General features: G+C 35.4%; 1 protein-coding gene across 1 annotated transcript in view; it reads right to left on the bottom strand.

Moving 5' to 3' along the window:
* Nucleotides 1-22,802, bottom strand: part of LOC142342594 (voltage-dependent calcium channel subunit alpha-2/delta-4-like) — a 433,960-nt gene that overhangs the window by 405,164 nt on the left and 5,994 nt on the right. The window contains exons 3-11 of the mRNA XM_075393975.1: nucleotides 20,973-21,101; nucleotides 14,960-15,049; nucleotides 12,183-12,239; nucleotides 8,834-8,914; nucleotides 7,223-7,297; nucleotides 6,695-6,841; nucleotides 5,626-5,700; nucleotides 4,381-4,442; nucleotides 3,865-3,917 (exon numbers count right to left, since the gene is read on the bottom strand). Of these exons, the coding sequence (XP_075250090.1) occupies nucleotides 3,865-3,917; nucleotides 4,381-4,442; nucleotides 5,626-5,700; nucleotides 6,695-6,841; nucleotides 7,223-7,297; nucleotides 8,834-8,914; nucleotides 12,183-12,239; nucleotides 14,960-15,049; nucleotides 20,973-21,101 (769 nt within the window). The remainder of the gene's footprint in view (nucleotides 1-3,864; nucleotides 3,918-4,380; nucleotides 4,443-5,625; nucleotides 5,701-6,694; nucleotides 6,842-7,222; nucleotides 7,298-8,833; nucleotides 8,915-12,182; nucleotides 12,240-14,959; nucleotides 15,050-20,972; nucleotides 21,102-22,802) is intronic.

Here is a 22,802-nt window from a genome sequence, read left to right on the forward strand (position 1 = left end):
ACCTCGTCATTCATTGCCCGGTACCACTGGTCCCATTCGTCAGATTGCTTGGCTTCGTAGACTGTTTTGGTTTCCATATAGTTACCCTCAGTCACAGCAAGATGGGTCCTGACTTCTCCAAAAAAATTGCGGAACACTCCTTGTTCGTGTCCCTCGTCTGGGCTCTGCCCTGTCCGCTTGCTCCAGTGCCTCTTCGAAGAAGCCAAATGTCTGTGAGAAGTCCTCCGTTTCACTGTCTTCCAGTTACTCAGATTCTCTGAGACTCCCTCTTGTAGATTCTTCATCCACTGCTGCTTCCTCAAAATCTGAGGCATCTCGTCTCAGTGTCGTTTCTTGAGTGTTCACGCTCTCTGCGTCATGCCACTCTTCCTTTATTGCAGTAGATGTGCCCTGCTCCTCTTTGTTTCCATCGTCTTGATGACCATCATCTGGGTGCCAGATCCCCAGTTGCGGTGACCCCTCATCTAGTAGGTCCGGAGTCTCTGTGTTGTCATGGATTGAGCCCAATTCGGACTCCTTGATGATTACATCTTGAACTGCCAGATCCTTGCGTGTGTTGGGTACGTACAACATGTATCCGTTTTCTCCTTCAGTGTAACCCACAAACTTTCCTTCCAGTGCCTTGGGTTCAAGTTTGCTGACATCTCTGTCCCGCTTCCTCATGAAGACTGTGCCAAAAATAGATAGTTTACTAATTGAAAGCTTAGGTTTTATACGTCGCATCAGCTCTGCTGGGTATTTGTCTTCTCCTCGTCTCACAACCAAGTTCCTGATCCTTGTTGCGTGAAGAATTGCTGCACCCTGGGGAAGTCGCCTTGGATGAATTTTTGCATCACCTTGGGAAGTCCTGAGTCAATGAGCAAACATCTTGCCATCTCCAGCACTGTCTTGTTGCACCTCTCAGCTAACCAATTCTGTTGTGGCGTCTCTGGTATGGTCTTCTCCTGTAGAATGCTTGAATCTAAGCAGTATGTCTTGAACTGCTCTGAGAGAAACTCCTTCGCATTGTCTTGCCTCAGCTTCTTGGGCGTCCCCACACTGAGAACAAATTTCTTCAGGCTGGCCAGTGCTTCACTCTTTGCCTTAAGCAAGTCCACAAACAAAAACTTCGTGTACTGGTCTGCAAACACAATGCAGAACTGGAACCCTGACAGTAACTCTACTCTGAAAGGTCCCATCACGTCTGTGAACACCCTCTCCATCTTCTCTTCTGCTTTGATCTCTGTCACTCTTGGTACTAGAGTCTTTGTGACATTGGCCAGTGCACACACATTGCATACATCATCGAGTTCCACAACTGTCTCTGGTGCATTCCTGACCACATCCGCTTAATTCAAATGACCCAATCGTCTGTGCCACATCCTTGCACTGTCAAGTTTCACGCTGTTGGAACTCATCTTGAAATCTAGAACGCTGCAGGGTAAGTAAAACAAATTATTTTCTTGTGTTGGTTTTACCCGAGTTCCCTTCTGGAGTTTCATGCAGCTGTTTCCTTTCTCGAAAGTGAAGCTATGTCCCCACTCCGTGCATCTTGAGCCAGATAGGAGGTTTGAAGAATCGCTCCTATCTATGTGATCTGTACAACCACTGTCCACTAGCATGCCTGCTGTCTTCCACTGGGTAAGAGCTGCCCAGTATTCCTCGTCTGGTGAAGCCAATGTTGGACCCATTGCCACTGACTCCTGTTTGCCTCCATCTCTTTGTCTCTTGCATGCCCTGTCTAGGTGACCTTTCTCGCAACACTTGCTGCATTATGCTGTCTCCTTCCTCCTGCAGTCCTTGGCAAAGTGTCCAGGATCCCAAACACAAAGCAGTTTCCTTTCTTGGGTCCCTTCTTGAATTCACGCTTCACTGCCAGTGCCACTGAACCACTTTGTCCCTTGTGCCTCTGTGCTGCACTCTCATGGAAGTTCTGCAGCCTTTTCCTCAACTCTGTGAATTCCGGGTTAAAGCTTTCCTGTATAACAAAACTTTCATACCTCATTGGCAGACCATTGAGGACCAAGGCGTTGAAAAGAGTCTCTGAGACTGCTTCCCCTGCTTCTTGTAGCCTTGTGAGCAACTCCTGTCCTCTGATGAAGAAGCTATCCAAATCCTCAGCATCCTCGAGCTGCAATCGAGCAAGCTGTGCCACCGAAGTCACCACTGTTGGCGTCTCCACACTCTGAAATCTCTCTTGCAAAAGCTTCCAAGCCTTTGCTCCATCTCCGATGCCGTCATCACCCACACAGTCATGTCTCATCAGCATGAGGGTTGTTGCATCTAGAGTCAGTGCCAGATGGCACCACACATTGTTCCGTTTCTCCTTGATGTCTGCAACTTCCTTCTCATATGCATCCTTCGGCACCAGGTAGTTCTTCTTTTCATCATTGCTCGCCCCATTGGCTAATGGTGAGGCTCGTTGGGTTGCTCCTCTGTCCCAAGTAGTGATTTGTAGAGCCCCTTCGTCTGCATCATTGCCACTGATCTTGTGCTCCAGATTGAAAAGTCCTGTGCCTTTCCTGTGTAGGTCAGCAGCTTCACTGTCTGTTGATCCATGGTAGTTTGAGCAGGCAAAACAATTGTGAAAAGAAAAGGAACTAAGCAGAAAAGGATTATGACTGTCAACAACAAATTAATTTTGTTTTAGAAATTAGTTTTAAGACTTAGAAAATTTCCGGGCCCAAAACCTGTTGGGTTATGGGTTTTCGCAAGCGGAATAAAAACGTTTTTTAACAAAGTAGAAAAATAAATTTCTCAAAATGAGAGAATAACAAGAATGATATTTTACAGGAGAGATCTGATTATTTGATCAAAATGATGATTTGATTCTGGTGATGAAAAAAGCTCTAGAATCAGCTGTTAGTATACCCATTATCAGTGCGATAAAATCAAGATACAAAACTAATCATAGCACCATGATTTACAGTGGGAGTCGCAAGGGTTACCCAATATGTTTTGCTTCTGCAAATTGCCCAGAAATCAGTCGCAGGGGATACCATAGATGGTATACATTTACACTTTTCTAAGATTTCGTTCACAATTCCGGTGGTATCATAATCATTCAGTATATGCTGGGAAGATTTTACATCAAATAATCTCTTTCTAATATTAGTTATCTAGATTCACCAATTTGAACCGAAAATTGATTCTAAGCACCATTTCTCGATGATTCATTAATATAAATTCTCTGATTAAAATCAATTTGCTTTTGTCTGGTAAGTTAAACTTCCTTTCTAATTCTCACTAAATTTAAGACTATAGTTTGATCGATATTCTAACACTTCCATTACCTTTTTGTTTCTTTTTTTGGATATAAATAAAAATGATAATGACAAAAATCAACGTCAAAGTTAGTTACTAAAAAAAATTAGTTCGAGCAATCTATAGTAGAATTACCATCCCGGACCCTAGTGCCATATAATAAATCAGCGCGGAAACATTGTATTCCAATTGTATATCGTTGACCCAGTACTGTATCAGTGTATCCTAAGAGTATGTTGCCACTTCATTATGTCCAGTCGGTTTTTTACTATGATATTTTGTCTCAACTGTGTTAAGAGTGACATGATCATAATCTGTTCATAGTAAAAAACAGACTGAGAAATACTATGATTCAGCGCTGATTTACAATGTTACTATGATCCGGGATAGTATAACAACACACAAGAATTATTTATGATAAGAGGAATGAAACCAACAATTGCCTTCACCCCTCATCCCTCCTATTTTATTATGGCAATTATGGTGAATTTTTAAAACAGCCCGTGATCGTTGCACTATGTATCTAATATTTCGGGTGTTGAGAAAGCTCGTGATAGTGTATAAATTATGAAATAACATCACAAGAGTGATACTGAGAACTCAAATGATTAAGTTGTTTACCTTTAAGTCTAAACTCTGTCATCCCAAAGTGTCTGTCCAGAGCGATTCCCAATCTATACAAACACGAATAAACATTGATTGCAGACAGCAAAAAACCATCAAAAAATAAATCAATAAAATAAATTATTGTTCTTAAAATTTGCTTCAATCATTTCGTAATAGTAGCACATGGATCAAGAAAATGTCAAAAAGTTTCAAAAATTTTCAACTCGGTGGCACGGTTTTTGTACGGTTTTTGAGTCGTGGCTTTTCCGTGTATCAAACAAAAATCAGGGAAAATATCACCTGTGAAATTGCTCAAATCTAGATGGATTTGCAAGTAACTGAGACTTTCGACTTGTGCTCTTTAATTCATGGAGAATGGTGTCATTGCATATGACTGTTTTAGATTAAACATACAAAAAAAGATTTGATTAGATCGATTTGAGCGATTTCATTCGTAAAAAGACCGATTACGTGGTACTTAAATTTTTTATTGGACCGCAATCATGTATAGAATAGTTTTCACGTGGGTACCTGAAGGGAGTCTGTTTGAGAGGTGTGAAGAAGTAGTCCATGTCACGCAGAGCAGCTCTCGTCTGAAAAAAGAAAAGATACTTTTTATGAAGAAGAAAAAAACGTTAATTCCTAAAATGATATATATAAATATATATATATATATATATATATATATATATATATATATATGTATGTATATATATATATATATATATATATATATATATATATATATATATATATATATACATAAGTGTGTGTGTGTGTGTGTGAAACAGAATTTTTTTAAAATAAACAGAGTACATCGATTAGGGTCAATTGCAAGAAAGAACTGTTGTGTTCAAAACCCTACCAAAAAGCAGATTATAAGAATAGAAAATGAGAGGGATGTTATGAAATGTGTTTCCTTGTGTATATTTTTGAAATTCAAATTCGACGATGATTCCACTTAATTGTGGTTTACTGCATGTATGTTTAAATTTGTTGAAAAAATGACACAGGAAAAACCTTTATTTTGACGTTTATTTTTTACACCAAACATGACAGGTTTGAATAAAACGCAAAACTAGAAAATTCAAGATTACCAGGAAACTCAATAACATTGGAGCATGTTAACTCAAATAAACTTTGAGTGGATAAAACTATATATCGTTGAGCTTTTCGAAAAAATATTATTCATTATATTTGTCGCATGAATCTCAGCATTTCATGCACATGTAGCTTAAATTTTAGTTTGCTTAAATTTTTATCATAATTACGTCAATTTTGTGAGTAAGTTTTCAAAATTTTAGACGTGACATTTTTATGAATTTTTATTTCTTATAACTAACATTGTCATGGCACTAGAGTTTGCGAAAAAATGGACACTGAAGATGATTCATCATAACAGCAGTAGAAATAACCTTTCTTATTTTCGCGCATTTGAACCGTTTATATTAATCAATAAAGCATAATGCAAGTGTTTTTGCGACGACATTCAAAGTTCAAATATGATCAACCAATATTCATAAATTATAACCCTGGCCATATAGTCAGACTTCACCCGGAACCAGTTTCAAGTCTTGATCAGTATTTCATCAGTGAAAAACACGTCTTGAGTTGACAAATCAGTACCGATCATGTCTTATTTCAAGTCTTAAGACTTGTGAAGACTTGCGAAGACTTGCTCAAGACTTGTCAAGTCGAAGTCAAGTTTTGACCAAGATATAATAATTAGAAGAATAATAAGCTTGCTATAAAAGTCCTGTGTGTAATGGTACTCACCCAATCAGACACTTGATAGACTACGTTAAAGAGAGTGTGGTTTCCTGTATCGCTGTTTACTATCTTTGTTCGAAGCTGAAACATAACAACGCCCGATTCACATCTGGGAATACTATGCAATATTAGCGTAAAGAATGAATGACTTATCAGATCTTGCTTGATTATTGCAAAAAAAAGGAAACAGTTTTTCTACATTATGTTTGTTGCAAAAAATGAATGTCATCAAAGATTTTGAATATTATTTGCAAAAAATGCATCTAGCAAAATACCTGGTTTTCGCAAGTAATGGGTGTTTTGTTAGATCTTGCATAATTCGGATCCTTTCCGTTTGTGTCCCCTCTCCCAGCTTAGTGGGTACATATCCCCAGAGGCTCGTTTCGTATTTTTAAATAATGGTTTACTTTAATAGTACACGTGCTCTGCAACTGTGGGTGCATAACGTACTGGGGGCACAATTGGAAAAGATCACCGCAACTTTTCCGAAAATATTATTCTTGCAAGATTTTATCTGATTGTAAAAAAGAAACGGAATACATTGCGTGATCTCATTAATCCTACCTTCAAATTTTCGGACATTATCTTACAGGTTTCTTGCAATAATCGGCTACTCTGAATGAATTGAAATTTAGTTTAGCAGCCAAAATGGTACAAAGTTACAAATGTGAGAAAAATTAATCATACTAGCAGTTTTCCCTCAGGAAGGATGTACCCCAGAGCAGTATTGCTCATGCAGGGGTCCTTCCATTTAGATCGAAAACCAAATCACATTACGTGATTCACGGGGAATTGAAAAAATGTCTCCTCCTTAAAGCGTCTCCAGAAGTTGTTACACTCATATAAAGCTATATTGTCAAAGTTTACATGGATGAAATAGCTAAGTAGTTGAAAAAATGTTTTGCAAAGTTATGCATTTTGGTTGATGTCTTGTTTGAATCTTTCAAGTCTTCTAAAGAGAGCTATGACAATGTTGAGACGCATAGAGTCAACGAAAGGCTCCAAATTCGTTATGTTTTCTAATGAGCAAAATAACCTCTATCAACATTCATCGACTCTGGACTGTTTGGTGTACCTTGTCTTTATCTTTGATGACAGTAGTCCAGGTGTTGTCCGTCCTGTTCTGGACTCTTTCCTCAACCCAGTCATACATCTCCACTTCTGATAAATCAACACTGTTGTAGTTGGGCTTGTCCTCTTCACGACCTTTATTCGTCTTATACTGTAACAAAGACTGAGTAACAAACCCTAGTCTAGGCCTGGACTTATGAAAAGACCCAAATAGTCTAAAGGAGGGGTGTTTAATAGTGACCAAAATTACACACTAGAGCTTCTTAATTAAGGTCCAGCAAAAATCTTTTCATAAGCTTTTTGGGTCAAGCATAGTTTTTTCGAGCTGATATATAACAACTCTGTGATCTATTCTGCTTTGCACCCCCCCCCCCCCCCCGAAAGACGTGCGATATTTTTACATAATGATTAACCATGTATTGACACGCGATCTGTAATTGGGAGAGCATAACGTACTTGGGGGGGGGGGGCACAAACGGAAAATATCCAATTTTCCTAATAGTCATGGTAGTTCACTTTTTAAAATGAGTACCTTTGGTCTGAGGTCGGGGTGGAATATGATGTATCCGTTGTTTGTGATGGCAAACGTGTACCCATTAAAGCCCAGCTAAAACACAATGTTTATAAGTATGTTAAAACAATATCTGCTCCAGCATTTTCAACGTGTACCATTCGAAAGAAACATTAGCTAGTTCAGAATTCGTTTTTATATTTAGCAGAATACGAAATGTCCTATTTTTAATTGAAATATTGTACCAGAAAAAATGGAGTGTAACAAATACTTCTGACTTTGTAAATTTTAACCAGCTGGTTATGAAAGTAATTTTAAAATTTTTGAAAAAAAAACTGAAAACTTCAGTCTAAAAATCAGCACCAAATCTATTGTCCAAAAAACACAACGTCTCTCACACCATCTCTGACCGCACAGGGGGGACGCCTAATTGAGAAATCTTCGGTTAGAAAACGTAAGAAACCGTCGGTATCGTCGTTTTTTCTAGCCAATAACGACGAAAGCTCTTACACGATTTTTTTCGTAGGTATCGTCGTTTTTGTTCGGTATTAAACATAAGAAAGACTCGCCCGTACAAAAAATGCTGCCAAAATAACTGATTATAATAAAATTTTGCTACCTGCTTTAATTTCTTAAATTCGAAATATATTTACCCAAATTTCAGATAAAATCAATTATAGGTTGAATAAATTTAATTATTATTGAGAACATAAAATTGATTAAATCTACTTATAATAAATTATAAGTGATAATAAAAAACATATATATTTGATGAAAATATACATTAATTCGGTCAATTCAAAATAAACAATAATTTAAGTTTAATCTACCACAATGAAGAAAATGAGAGTGTTCAATGGATTTGGGGAATTCAAAAGTCTTCGTGGCCAACAATTGTATACTTCAAGCGAGTTCTGGGCCAAAAATGAGTTCAGTAATTACTCAAATTACTCAACAACAAATCCAGCAACCAAATACCCGCGCTTTTTATGCTCAAGTATGAGATTGATAAGATTTATTCAATTTTAATGCAAAAAAGAAATGAACACTTTGTCAAGTACCTGACAGTCTAATATAAGTAATTAAAGATAGGAAATCTAACGAAACAAATGGAGACGTCAGGGAAATGAAATATAATTAATTTTTTTGCCGTTAGTGAAAGTACGGGCGGTATCGTCGTTTTTTCATCGCAAGGGAGGTTCGGTATCGTCGTTTAATAAACGTAAGAAATCATCGGTATCGGCGGTTTTTAAACGTAAGAAAGCATCGGTATCGTCGTCTTCAAACGTAAGGAAGAACCAACGCGAGAAAATTCTGAGATGTGGAATTTAACCGCAGGTCGCAGGGGAGGTGGATATGGCATGTAGGTTTAAAAATTCACAGGCAATGTGTTTCAAAGAACACAAAAAGTGCAAAAGGAAAATTTTTGAGGGCGCCAAAGTCTGGACTACAGTTGATTCCGGTATTTTCACAATCATAATTGTTTTGAATTACTTTTTCAAAAGTTTTTTACTACCTGGACACAATTATTTGCTAAAAAAGAGAAGGACCTATAAAATGACCCTAAGAGTTTAAACAATGCGTTATTAAATAGAACGCATTGTAGCTCACCTGAAAGGAAGCATAGCTCACCTGAAAAGAGGGTGTGAATTTGTTCATTTCTGAGATGGGCACATCCACTCCCGCAACTCCCAAAAGATTGCCCTCTTGTATCTGTAACACAAACAAAAAAAACTAAGTGAAAAAACTAATAATAAATAAGACTTATCCCTGATGTTATTTTGATTTAGAAAAATGTAGAAAAAATGTGAGCCCATTGCATTATATTAGGCTTTCTCATTGACAATTAGAAACGAATGAAAAATATTAACGCTTATTTATGCTTCTTTGCTTTTTTTTGTATTGGGGCGCTGTATTTTTACGACTCGAAGAGGTGTGTTAGAGGAGTTCCTTCTTACTACCAAAAAAAACAATAATCAAAGCGTGCCGATTTTTATCAATAACTAAGGACTGAATTTGAAGCAGGAGGAGCAGGAAATTGACGTGTGCAAAAAAACTTTTTAAAAAGTTTTAAAAATTTCTCTTCTAATTTAGACATTTTGTTCAGTTGTTTTATGGGGCTGTTGTATTTTGCGAATTGACATTAATTGGCGTTTTCCGTTTTTCGTCAGTGTTTTCTGGAATGTCTTCCGTAATTCTTCTGGCTTTGTTTTTTAAACGTTGCATTTTGGAGTGAAATTTGAAGCAGAAAAAGAAACACGTGAAAAAACTTTAACTGGTGTGAGCATTATCGAACTTGGACAGCGGAACGAAAAAGAGAGGAATTTGTTGATACCGCTGTTATATATGTATATATATATATATACATATATATATATATATATATATATATATATATATATATATATATATACATATATATATATATATATATATATATAAATATATATGTATATATATTTATATATATATATATATATATATATATATATATATATAGCGAGAGAGAGAGAGAGAGAGAGAGAGAGAGAGAAACTGAGGTATGAATAAAATTTCTCTCAGTGAACGAAATTTTTTGCTCCCATTCTGCTTTGTCAAGCAGTTTTATCAAGTTGACTTATTTTTTTGTTTGAATAGACTATTGTAGTACACTATGGAATTGTTACGATTGTCTATTGGATTTTTTGGTAATTAAAACGAGTTGTTAGCTAATTTTGAGTTTTTTAAGCTTTTTTGCGTAATTTTAGGCCATTTTTGCAAATTTGTTTATCTTTTTTTTGTTTTATTGCATTCTATGGGCAATGGAACAGTGCATAATGCAAAGAGTTGTTTTTCAGTTGCCAAATATTTACAGTTTTGTAGGCATTAAATATCCGTTTGAGATTTTTGAGAAAAAAAAGGTTACTTATATCGGTTCCAAAATATTTCTCACTTTTTTTAAATTTTTCTTCAAAATTAAAGAAGTTTGTGAGTCTACTATGGCTCTCCTTCTGATAATTAAGCATTTTGTTGGTGATTTTTAATAGCAAATTTTAGTGATTTTTGAAAGTGATTTTTAGTTAACAAAAATCTCTTGAGTTGCAGGTGAGAACTTATCCTGCTACGTCTTTATTTCATGATGTATTGATTAATTTGATCCTTTGCATACATTTTGAACAGACTTCAACATTTGAGGAACCTCAGGGCAGATATGAAATGCTATAGTCGATAAAAAATGGAAAATGGTGCTACCGAAAAATTTGAAAAACCAGCTGAGAAAAATGCATTAAAAGAGCATTAAACAGAAAATTAACCATAGAATTATGACAAGAACAAGACATGAACATATTTTTAGCCCATTTTCAGCAAATTTCATTTTAAAAGCTTTTCGATAATTTTAAAAGCGCTGAAATGGGCTAAATATTAAAAACTTTCCTCACTAAGTCTCATATAATGATGCACTGAAAAGCCCTGAGGTTTCTGCGATAAATGCGCTCAAAATCTTACCCTTAATTCAGCACATTTCTGATCAATTTTATGTAAGGTTTATGCACTGACTATTCAGCAACAATAAACCTCATTAGTTGAACGAAAGCCTTGAGTACGAGTACTTTTTAGAATATTAAACAAAAGTTGAGGTTGTAAAGAAAGAAAAAGTCGCATACTGCATTAACACTAGGAACAAAGTGCAGCTTCCGGTCATTTTAATTGTCATTTTTTAAAGGATTAATTTTCTCGAATAATTAAAAATCCAGGTTTTTACTTGGATTTGAAAAAGATATCTGTTTTGAAATGCCAATACGTGCTAGAAGGCATTTGAGACAAAGTTTTTGCCTATACTTTTATCCTTGCCATCGTTGAGCAGTTATTGGCAAACTCTGGCCGTTACCCATCTGTTTTATGCAAAATTTGAATCGAAGGTTGATAAGATTTAAAAAAACTTCGGAGATTCACCGCATCATGCTGCGCTTTCATTTGGGAACAAGGCGCATTAACTTTTGTTTCTTTCACTCAATGTTAGCACCATCATAAAACACGAGCACTAGTAAAAATGACGAGTGTTTGGTTCACACTAAATAGCAGAAACATTGCATCTCTTGTGTGAACTGTGTTCTCACAATTAAAAAAAAATTGTCGAAAAATTTGGAAGCCAAACAAGGTCATTGCAAATGATCTAAGTATTGATTTCTAATACAAAAGCATTTATGAGAAAAAAATCAGAAAAATTTAGACTTAGAACAAAGTTTCAGTTTCTTAATTGGGTGTTTTTGCAGAAATGAGATCTATTTTGAGAATATATTAAATTGATGCAACCTGCCTAATAAAACTGTCAGGTGCCCTATTCTCTTAGTTGCACGAGAGCCAAATCTTATACACTTCCATTTTCGCGCAATATCATCCACAGCTGAGTCGTCGCATACTATTTGCGACCTTACGTGCTCATTGCATGAATCTTTTCCGTTTGTAAATCCCCCCCCCCCCCCCCCAGTACGTTATGCTCCCCCAAGTTACAGAGCACGTGTCACTACATGGTAAATCATTATGTTAAAACATGGCACTTGTGTCTGGGGGTGGGGGGGGGGTTGCAAATAATGTGCACCCACTAAGTGGGGGGGGGGGGGGCACAAACAGAAAAGATCCGCATGTTGTTAAATAACGTTTATACTTGTTTCAACCCGTGCTCTATAACTGGGGTGCATAATGTAATGAGGGAGTGACAAAAACGGAAAGATACTTATTTCACTTTTCGGTTGAAAATGAATTTTGTCGTGGCTTGCACAAGGGCTTAAAAGAGCCTTGAAAACAAAAACGTCTTCTAGACACTAGACAAAACGGATTGTTTCCATTTGTAACCCCCATCTTAGTGGGTGCATATTATTTGCACCCCCCAGACGCACATGCAATATTTTTACACAATGATTTACTATGTACTGACACGTGCTCTGTAACGGGGGGGATTATAACGTAATGGGGGGCACAAATGGAAAAGAGCAGAACTTACATTCTCTTCGCGGTGATCGAATGCGGGAATGGACACTGTCGTCATCAAACGGAGACCCTGAAAACAAACAAACAAAAAAATAAACAACCAAAAAATTTCAATAAAATATGTCAAACTATGTACGGAAAATACACAACACTGAATAATGCACGACTAAATATGTTTTTCAAATACAAATTTTCAATTTAACAACAAATTATAAATCAGTACCACTAAAATGAACACCAAAAAGGCTCGAATGTCAAAACTTGCTTCAGTTCTTAGAATTAACAAGCAAAACAGTTCAAGTAAAAATTTGTTATAAATAAGGAAATATTTTTATGGCCACAGGCGATGAAGAATGTCGTCATTTCTTTTAAAAAATTTATTTATATTTTAAGAAGCTGACTGGGAACTGATTTTCGCTGAAATTTTGTAATTTGTTAAATTTCACTGAATCTTTTTGGTATGTCTCTGTTACAATGCAGGTTTTCCTGCACTGGAGTTTTAATACGAACTGAATGAGATCTTTCACAAATTAAAAAGCATAAAATCAACGACGTAAAATGTAAAATGTTCAAAAAATTTTAACAAAATTTTGTTGAAATCATCCTTGTCGAAAAACAATAAGTGATATTGAAAAAGTCTTGCGAAATTCTCGTAGTCTTGGGAGATATCGTATGTACGATAAGGTAATGATGACAGATTAGTCTTGCAGAACTTTCGCTCTTGCAAGATCAAAGTTTGCTTTCAATCTGAATAATTGAAAACATATATTTCAACATGGGCAGTTCTCTACAATAGAAATCAGACATCTAGAGTTAATAAATTGATAATATTATTCAACCAACAGAAAGTTGGTTAATTATTTGTTATGATACTAATCTAAGTAGCACTAAGCCAGATTATACTCTACAGAATATATCAATCAATATTTACAGATTATTCCCAACCATCCATTCACTTACTTCCTGAAATAAACACAAGTGAATATTTCTACAACCACAATAACTTGTAATGTGTTATAATTACAAAGTCGATCGGCGCTGAATTGAACCTAATTATATCAACCATCCTTTTCGTATATAAATTGTTTATAACACTCGGGTGTGCTTTGGGTGTGAGATCAAAATACTCAATGCCAAAATACCCAATGTGACAAAATACTAAATATTATACCAAATATTATATCATAATTTTATAATGTTGAAACTGCCAGAACGATTATTTAGCATACACTGATCGAGTTTCAAGTCTTGATCAGTACTTCTCCAGTAAAATACACTTCTTAAATTGACAAATCAGTACTGATTACGTCTCATCTCAAGTGTTAAGACATTTGAAGACAAGTCAAGAATTGCTCAAGACATGTCAAGTTTAAGTCAAGTCTTTACCAAGACGTGGCAAGTCTAGAGTCAAAACTTGACCAAGATTTGACAAATCTTGGTTATTGCAGAGCTCATAAGCAAAGTACAGTTTTAAGAAGAAATTTTTTTATAATAATTGCATTTAAAAATTAGCAAAAATTGGAAAAAAAATTTACGAGAAATTTGTCAATTTGACCCAGCTGTTTGTGAATGGGGCATACATCAACTTAAAATGTCCCATATATTCACTTGGAAACCAAATTTTTTTCAATGGGCAAAAAAATTGGCCCTGACTGGTATCTTTGGCGATATCAGAATTTTATCATCCTCTAATTTCATCAAGCTTTTTTTTTCACTTAATTCGAGCCATTGTAAACGGAACAAAAGCAAACGAACAACAAAAACTGTAATCAATTATTGACCCAAGACTTGTAAAGTCTTGGCCAAGACTTGCCAAGACTTAAGACTTGATTTAAGACGCGCTAAGTCTAAAAATTGACATGATTAGAGCTCTGATACAGTACTGATTATGACTTGACGTTCATTCGTGGTAATATTTAGCTAGTTTATCTGGTTATGCCTCAGCGGCCTGTGGCACTTGATATGAAACTATCACAACCAAACATATGATTAAATTATCACCTTAACTATGAGAACACAAAAATGTAAAACCAATTGCTAAATTTTAATCGAAGGAATGAACCCCTGGACCTATCCCCAAGTCAATTTCAGTACTGGCCAAGTCTAATTTCAAGTCCAATATCAATACTGATTGAAAACTGATCATGTCACATTTTGGCTTTAGCTGTCTTGTGTTCATCTTTGCAAAGGCTTGTAAGTCTATATCCAATAACTCTAAACGTAGCGGGTTCTGCTGGAGAAAACCAGAAAATCCCGGTGATCTGTATGGGAAAGAGCTGTGCAAGGGGAGAAAAAGCACACATTGCATGAAATATTTTAAGAAGCAAACAATTATAGATGGGATGAAGTTAAGTGCAAACAGTTATTAGTCAATAGCAGGGCGAGATTTGGCAGTCTAAACAAGCGAGGAAAGGCCATTCAGGATGGTTTAAGAGCAACGAAGCAACGAAATAGATCTTTTCCTTTATTGCCCAACAACCCCCCCCCCCCCTTACTAATGAGCCCTCGATTTATAGAGCACGTACCATTGCAGAGTTATTCATCAAGGAACCTCTACCAGGGGGGGGGGGGCGCAGCAAATATAATGCACCCACTAAAGTGGGGGTTCAAAAGTAAGCTTTTATGAAGTTTTTCCCTCCCCCCTCCGCCAGTGTTATCAAAAATTAATCCAAGATAAAGGTTGAGGCAACTAATTTGAAGGTAGTTGGGATGGATTAGAAGAGTGTATAGTGCAATGGTGGAACAGAGCATATTTGGTGGAATGGATAGGGTGGATTTGAGTGGACTTACAGCTGATCCGACATCCATGTACACATTGGTCCACTTGTACTGGTACTCCCTCTCAATCACCATAGGACGACTCAGCACGTGGATGTATTGCTGAAACAATAAGCATCAAAAAACAAACATACCTGGCAGATTGCTGGAAAATAGCCGCCATTGATTCCCATAACACCTAATGGGATTGAAGAAACAGAAAAATATTGATAAAAAAGATTGTTGTACAAACAATTGCTTAAAGTTCGAGCTATTTTGATTGGATTTTGTAATTATGCAGTCAAAGTTCAAGTAAAAGGCATATAAAATTGGACTTTATGGGGTTATCCCGTTTTCAATTGGATTTGGTTTTTCAATACAATTTTGTTCACTTTAGATTGCTTTGCTGAGCAACTGCTGTTTAAAAGCACTTTGAGCAGAATGAAACCAGCCTAGAAAACTCCAAAAAGAAAACGTGAAAAATGTTGAAGTAGCTTTAAACTAAGATAATGCAAAACAAATTTTGTTCGGCGTAGTAAAATATTCATAGCAGGACAAGTCCTGAAGCAATTCAAAGAATTGTCAATGAAAGAACAAAAAACCAGACCACGAATGAGCTATGAACGGATTAAGAAAACCATTTAGAAAATATGATAATAAAAATTTAAAAAAAACAGTGAAAATCAAAATCAAATAACAGTATGAGAACAAAAAACCACAAGCGAAAAATCAAATTTTTCCAAAAAATTTCTCACTCTACTTTAAATTTTGAGTAGTGTCGCAAAATCAGTCGTTCTTTGTCCTAGTTCTGGTTTCACAAACTGTTTTGAAAGGGCAAAAAAGTGGCCATGACTGGAATCTTTGTGCGATATCAGAATTTTATTATCATCTATTAAGTGAACTTTGTGAAAATGCTCGCGTTTTCTTGCACTTCTTTTTTCACTTAAAATAAACTGAATGGTAAATGGTGACTTTTTTCTTTTGTTAAGAGACGAAAGCAAAGCAACAATGCAAACTGTAATTAATACTTGACCAAAGACTTGTCAAGTCTTGGCCAAGACATTACTCCAGACTTGCCACGACCTAAGACTTTATTTAATACGCGACAAGTCTATAAGTGACTTGATCGGAGCTCTGGTACAGTACTGATCCAGAATTTGTAATTTCACTGAATCAGTACTGATTATGACTTGACGTTCATCGGCCTGTGGCACTTGATATGAAACTATCACAACCAGACTTGTGACTATATTATCACACTAACTATGAGAAAACATAAGTATAATACCAAGTGCTAACTTTTAATCGGACGAATGAACCCTCGGACTTATCCTCAAGTCAATTTCAGTACTGGTCAAGTCTAATTTCAAGTCCAATTTCAGTACTGATTGAAACCTGATCATGTCACTTTTTGGCTTTTGCTGTTTTTTGTTTGTCTTTATCAGGGCTTGTAAGTCTACATTCAAGCCTAAAGAAGTAAAAAAAAATATGGTAGCGGGTTCTGCTGGAGAAAGTCAAAAAATCCCGGTGATCTGTATGGGAAAGAGTTTTAACACCTTTAACAAAACGCCTTTTCGATTGCTTTGCTTAGCAACTGCTGTTAGAAAGCACTTTGAGCAGAATGAAACTAGCCCAGCAAACTCCAGAAAGAAATCATGCAAATTGTTGAGGAAGCTTTCAACTAAGATGAAGCGAATCAAATGGCTGTTCGGCGAAGTAAGACATTCATTGCATGACAATTCCTGAAACATTTTAAAAAATTTTCACAGAAAGAACAAAAAGCCAGACCAAAAATGAGCTTGTAATGGATTAGGAAAACCAATCAGAAACAAAATACGATAATAAAAATATTAAAACAGTGAAAAAAAACCACAGGCGATAAATCGAAATTTTGTTGGAAAACCGTTCCTCACCCGACTTAAGAGTTTGAGTAGCGTCGCAAAACCATTCGTTTTCTGCCCTCGTTTTTGGGTTCACAAACTGGAATTCCACAGATATCTTTTTGGACACAAACGAGAAGCAGAAACAAAAGCCACAAACTGATTTTATTTATGAAATCAAGCTTTAATGAAATCCCTGAATATTATAAGTGTTATCCTCCTATATAAAATCATGTTGTTAGAAATGAACGATCAGCAACACAGGCTGCAGGTTAATTGGCATTTTTTATTATAAACAGCTTGAATATTTTCAATTAAAATCCAAATAGAAAAAAGATTATATTAAAAATTGAAATTAATTAAAATTTTAATTACCTTCAAAATCACTAATTTCATCGAACTCCGCAGTTTTCTCTTTAAAGTAGAAGATGTAAAAGCTGCAGAACACAAATGAATTGAGATTTTAATACAATTCAAACAGGGCGTCAGAAACTAATCCAATAACTTAAAAAAGATTCAAGATTAACGAGGTACAAAAAATCTTCAAAAACCAGTTGAAATCGCTTCTAAAATGCTAAAATACATTGTTTAATGGAGTTTTTAGCTTGCAAAATTATCTCTGCCCACCTACACTGAAAGCAATTGAAATAAAACAAAATTTGAAAAAAATAACAAAAAAAACATTGAAGAAAAGCAAAATTAGTCAAAAGTTACCAAAGTTTGTGATGTTAATATCCTCAAAAAATTTCTTGACATTAAAGTTATCCATTAACCCAAACTTCAGCCTGCAAGCTGTTTCAGTAGTCTCTAAAAGTAAACAAAACAGAAAGATATCAAAACAATAGAAATTAGCAAAATTAAATTAAAAAAGTTAATTAGAAGCAAAAATTAATGTTATCCATATTGTCAAAATCATTTTTCGTGTTATTGAAAACATTCAATTAAACTCTTTGCAAGCCTTAAAATTGCTTTTGCCCTTTGAAATTGAAAACAACTGAAAAACGTCAATAAAGTTTCCAAGACGCTTAGAAAGACTGACAAAAAATGCTTTGACTTTTCTTAAAGTTAGCACAAACAACAAAAAAAACAAAAACATTGGCAAAAAAATACTTTTAGCGGCAAAAAAGCCATATAAAGTATGGCCGACTTTTAAAACAACAAAATTAACAAAAATCAAAGAAAAATCACCAAAACCAGGAGAAAATGCTGCTGTCGGTGCTCAAAAACTGAAAAACTGACCTTTTCACCTTGAAATTAGGGCTTATATCAGTTTCAGCACCTTGAGCACCCATAAATCTACAAAAGACAGCTGAGGTCCAAAACTGACACTTTTTGACAGCCGAGTTTTGCCTGTTTATATCGTGTCAAAAGTCATGGAAAAAGTTTTGGAAAAATATTACAAATAAAAAAGACACAGCACCAGTACATTAGTCATAATCGAATATCCGTTATTACCACCAAAATAATTCTTAGAACGTGAGTCAAAGAAACTTCTGAAAATTGTTGTAAATAATGCATTGAAATCTGCTGACTCTTTTTTAACAATCAGTTCAATACACAAAATTGTACTAAAAAGCAATCTAACATGTTTAAAGTATAAAAGAAATGCACTGAATTTTCAGAACAGCTTAACGACTTTGCACACATTCTTGAAAAAAATTACTCTGAAAGGTGGGGACACCCATTACGCCTCAAGACGTGTATTTGGACTCTTTCTTCCAATAGGAACAAATTGTGGTCAATTGTGACATTACCTCGTAACATTTGACCACGATTTATGCCACTACTTTCCTCGGTCTTTCGTCCATTCATTTAGTCTTCGGCTAGAGTTATTGATTTCATTAATAAATGATCTAAGACGTATTTCAAAAACTAAGTTTTGTTACTTATCATATTATGAGTATGTTCAAATCAGCAGCGATCTGCCTTTTAATCCTCAATTAGTAAAAGAAGAGCTTTTGATGATTTGAAATTCGATTAGACTTTCTTTGAGTTATTCTTAATTGGCACTTCTTTAGCCATGTTCGTTCGATAATAGCTCATAAACACAAACCTAGGACAATTGTGACGGATAATTCAAAAATTTTTCAAAGTGATTTTGCTTTACTGTCACCTTGTTTCGAATCTCGCTCTCAACTCTAAACTCTAAAAATGGGGATGAAATGCTACGACAATATCAGGCAACTTTGCTTGTTTTCGGGTGAAAATTAAGGCATAATGACCTCGACCCGGGTAATCATACATGTCACATTTGATCCTTAGTAATCATACTAAGCACTTAATGTTTATTGGCATCTTAGCAAAAATACTATGAACATATTTGATAAACATGAGAATGCCAAAAAAGTGAGAGGTAACAAAAAAATTAACAAAACGAGGATTTTTCATTTTAACCAACTTTTACAAAAAATAGTTATGAGTTACTTATATTCAAATTATCCGGCATTTACAAAAAATCAATAAAATCAAGATCATGATGGTTATTAGCATCGAAAAAATTGTTTTTCTGGCGCTACTTTCTGAGAAAAAAGTTTGCCCACTTAGTGAAACGGTAGAACTATACCTCAATTTCCTGCAATGATGAACCTGCGGGGACGAAAAGTTGAGAGATCATGAGTTTAGAAGAAATTGGTCATTTTATCAAAATTTTAATAAGGTATGCCCGAAAAATTAGCTTATGAAGAGCGTGCCGAAGTATTATAACTATTGTCAAGAAAATCAAATTAATGCATTGATTTGCGCAAAATATGACATAAGTTTTGTTAAAAAATGTAATTTAAGTTAATGGATAAATTTTTGCTGGGCGTGTTTCATAATGGCACTTGATAAAATTTTCACTATCCATCCAGCTAATATGACAACATTCTTTACGATTTTTCTCATAGCTTTAGAATGCTTTAAAAAAACTACGAGAACCCGAATTCTATCGAGTGGTGTATAGTTTATTATGCGCTTTGTTACCTCATTTTCATGAAGAGAGAGAATTGTCTTGAACTTGGAAACTCAGTGGATAGCGTGGTGGGTTTTTGAATAAAGTCTTTAAATGTAAAGTTTAATTGTTTTCCTCCTAATTTCGATAATGAGCTATTAGAAAATTTTATTCTAGTGTTTACAAAGTTGGATTACCGTTATGGAGTTTTCGCCTAATATCCTATTTTTCACACAACTTTAGAATTGATTCGAAACAATAAACTGCCCTTTTTATCTGACGATTTTAGCGGAAAAGTTACAAAAAATTTATTATCAAAAGCCTTTTAGATTAAAAAAAACAATCCTGACTGTCAATTTATTAGAATGACTTTTTGAAATGGAATCTTAATAAAACTAGTGATCTAGACCGTTTTCCAAATCTGAAAAATTTCCGTTTAACGATCTGGATGAAATCCTTGTTTTCCAAAAGAAATTCGGTGAAATAACGCTCTTGCATTGATTTGCCAATCTCTGTTCACATAAATCAAAAAAATTTTTTTCCTCAATCATTTTTTCGCTGAAGAAAGCAGTCGGCAAATTATTAATCATTTACTTTCAAAATTTCATGCTCCATACTAATTTTTTAATCGCCTCGTTGATCATTCATAACCCAAAATTCGTAATTTAGTTCTCTCCTCGATCAGCCTAATCTAGGTTATTGGGGGTGATAAGGATGAAAAATAGATAAATTACTCATTCGACTGCATGCTTTCTTGTAAACTTCTTGCAGCGTTATAAATCTATTCATGAATGCTATTGGTAGTCACGTGCACTAGAAAAACTACAAAGCTCCTTTAAAATCCACGCGATTTTGTAAACTTAATTTGTACTGTCATAAAAAATTGTTATATTCGTACCCAATTCCAAGTCTAGTTGTAATATTTAATGTTCCTGTAGAAAATGCAGTTCTCTTGCAAGAATCTTGCAAGGCTCTGTTATAATTATGTATAATCTTGCAAGAGTCTTGCATGATAACCGTCGGATTCGACTAGGGTACAGGGCCTATAGGACCAGAAGTACTTGGTGCGTTAATGGTGCTCGACCTAAAGTACGTGCTCGTTTATGCAGCTCGTTAAACAAGATTCCTCGACGGTGTATTCTTTGAACGCACCGTACCCCCTGTGTGCGTTCAAAAATGGTCTGCTTCACAAACGAGGACAAACGAAAACCTCGACCTGGGTAGTTACTCTACTTGCCATGATATTTATTTTGACATCTGCTAAGGTTGCTATCTGTGCATAGTATCCCTTGTTGTTACACGCCATCCACTTCACGGGCTCAGAGTTCTTCACGTCTCGCCCAATGATGTATGTGAACACACGAACCTCAAAAAATAGAATTACTGTGAAACGAAACTTGAACTGTTAGTACTAGCTAGAAGAGACTAGCTGGAACAAGAAATTTCGTTCAAATTAACTCGGTTTCGGAAGCGAAGTCCATTTAAGGTATTAATGCACATGGATCCTAACCCCCCCCCCCCCCCCCCCGCCTTTAGTTTCAAATAAATTCCTGCAGCCGATTTCATGGTTCCTGTTTTAGCCCTGAAATGAGTGGCTTATGGTAAAAAAAAGTGGGATTTGCCGATACAAATGTTTTAACCGTATATAGGTGTAAAAATAGAAATTTATATGTTAATATTCTACCTTGATTATCTTTGACCAGTAAAATCCCGAAACTTGACAGAACAGCACAGAAAAAGTATGATTAAAAATTGATAAATCCTTGGTAAAATTGATACATCGAGAGTCTATGGTGGAACAAAAAAACTGCCAAGGTACTCTTAATTCAAAATAATGTTAAAATTGCAAGCTATAATAGAAAAACTGCGGTGAAAAGACGCCGATTGACTCAAGCGGTCCATGAAAAGAATTTAGCTCGACTTAAGTTTCCATCTCGACTCTAGTGTGACCAAAACTATTGATGCTGGGCTTAAGCTCAATCCAAGTTTCTGGAGCTCGAACCCAAATATTTGAAATGCACATTGAGAGTTGTTTTGTGAAGATAACGTAGTAAACGGGTCTAACATTTAAATTTTTTATTTTTGGTAAAGTTAATTTAAAAAAAGACTGGTGTCTACAGAAAAAGATTGAAAAAATCTATTAATTATCCCAAAAAATCAATTCCTGTACCCACGAAATAACCAAGCTTGACTCTAGTTTTTTTATGAAAGCAAACTTGCTCAACCAATGAAAAAGTTATTGCTCGACCGAAGCAAAGACCACGTTGGACTCTTATTTGTTATGAAAATACCCTAGCTGAACCCATGAAAAGATTTCACTTTTGACTTCAACAATGTGCACAAATATGTTTACACTGCTTCTAGTTTACAGAGTCTTTTCATGAGTCCAGATCTAACCCTGAGTGTTGTCATAAAGAAATAAACCATAAATTGAGATTTTTTTCTGTGCATTTTTGAACACGCAGAGAAGAACTTTGCCATGTTATAATCTTCCAACAACAAATTCAATGTTCTGGGTGAAACCAATCTACCATCCAAAGTGGGTAAAAAAAGTTTTTTTCCTGAATGGTGAAAAGAGTGAGAGCCATGCAGAGCATGGGTTGAACTGAAACAGACGGCTGGTGGCGTTAAAATTGGCAGGCGGAGTTGCAGTAACCGGGGAAAGAATCGCGGATCTCCCGCTCCCTAGAGGTTTGTGCTCCTTTCTGCGCCACCATGACTGTTGAACGTTTCTCTTTTGTGCCGTTAATATACGCTTAAAATAACCAAACTTCAAGCGAGAAAGCGAGTAAAATATATTACATGAGAGACTTGCATTTACAATTTCTCAGTACTGATTTACATTTCGAGTTCAGTACGGGATTTAAACTAATTTTAAAAAGAAATTTTAGTTTGACAAAAGCTTACAAATAACAGATATCAAAAATTTTTGCCAAAAAGCCGGTTCAGATGAAAATTCTGCCAGCAAACTCTGCAGACTAACTCAAGCCCACATTTTAAAAGTTGACTTTATTGCAGCAAGTTGAAAAAGATTTCAACTCAAAACCGTAGCAGTTTTTAGTATACA

This window comes from Convolutriloba macropyga, chromosome 7 (genome assembly GCF_964194025.1).
Source record: "Convolutriloba macropyga chromosome 7, txConMacr16.3, whole genome shotgun sequence".
NCBI lineage: Eukaryota > Metazoa > Xenacoelomorpha > Acoela > Convolutidae > Convolutriloba > Convolutriloba macropyga.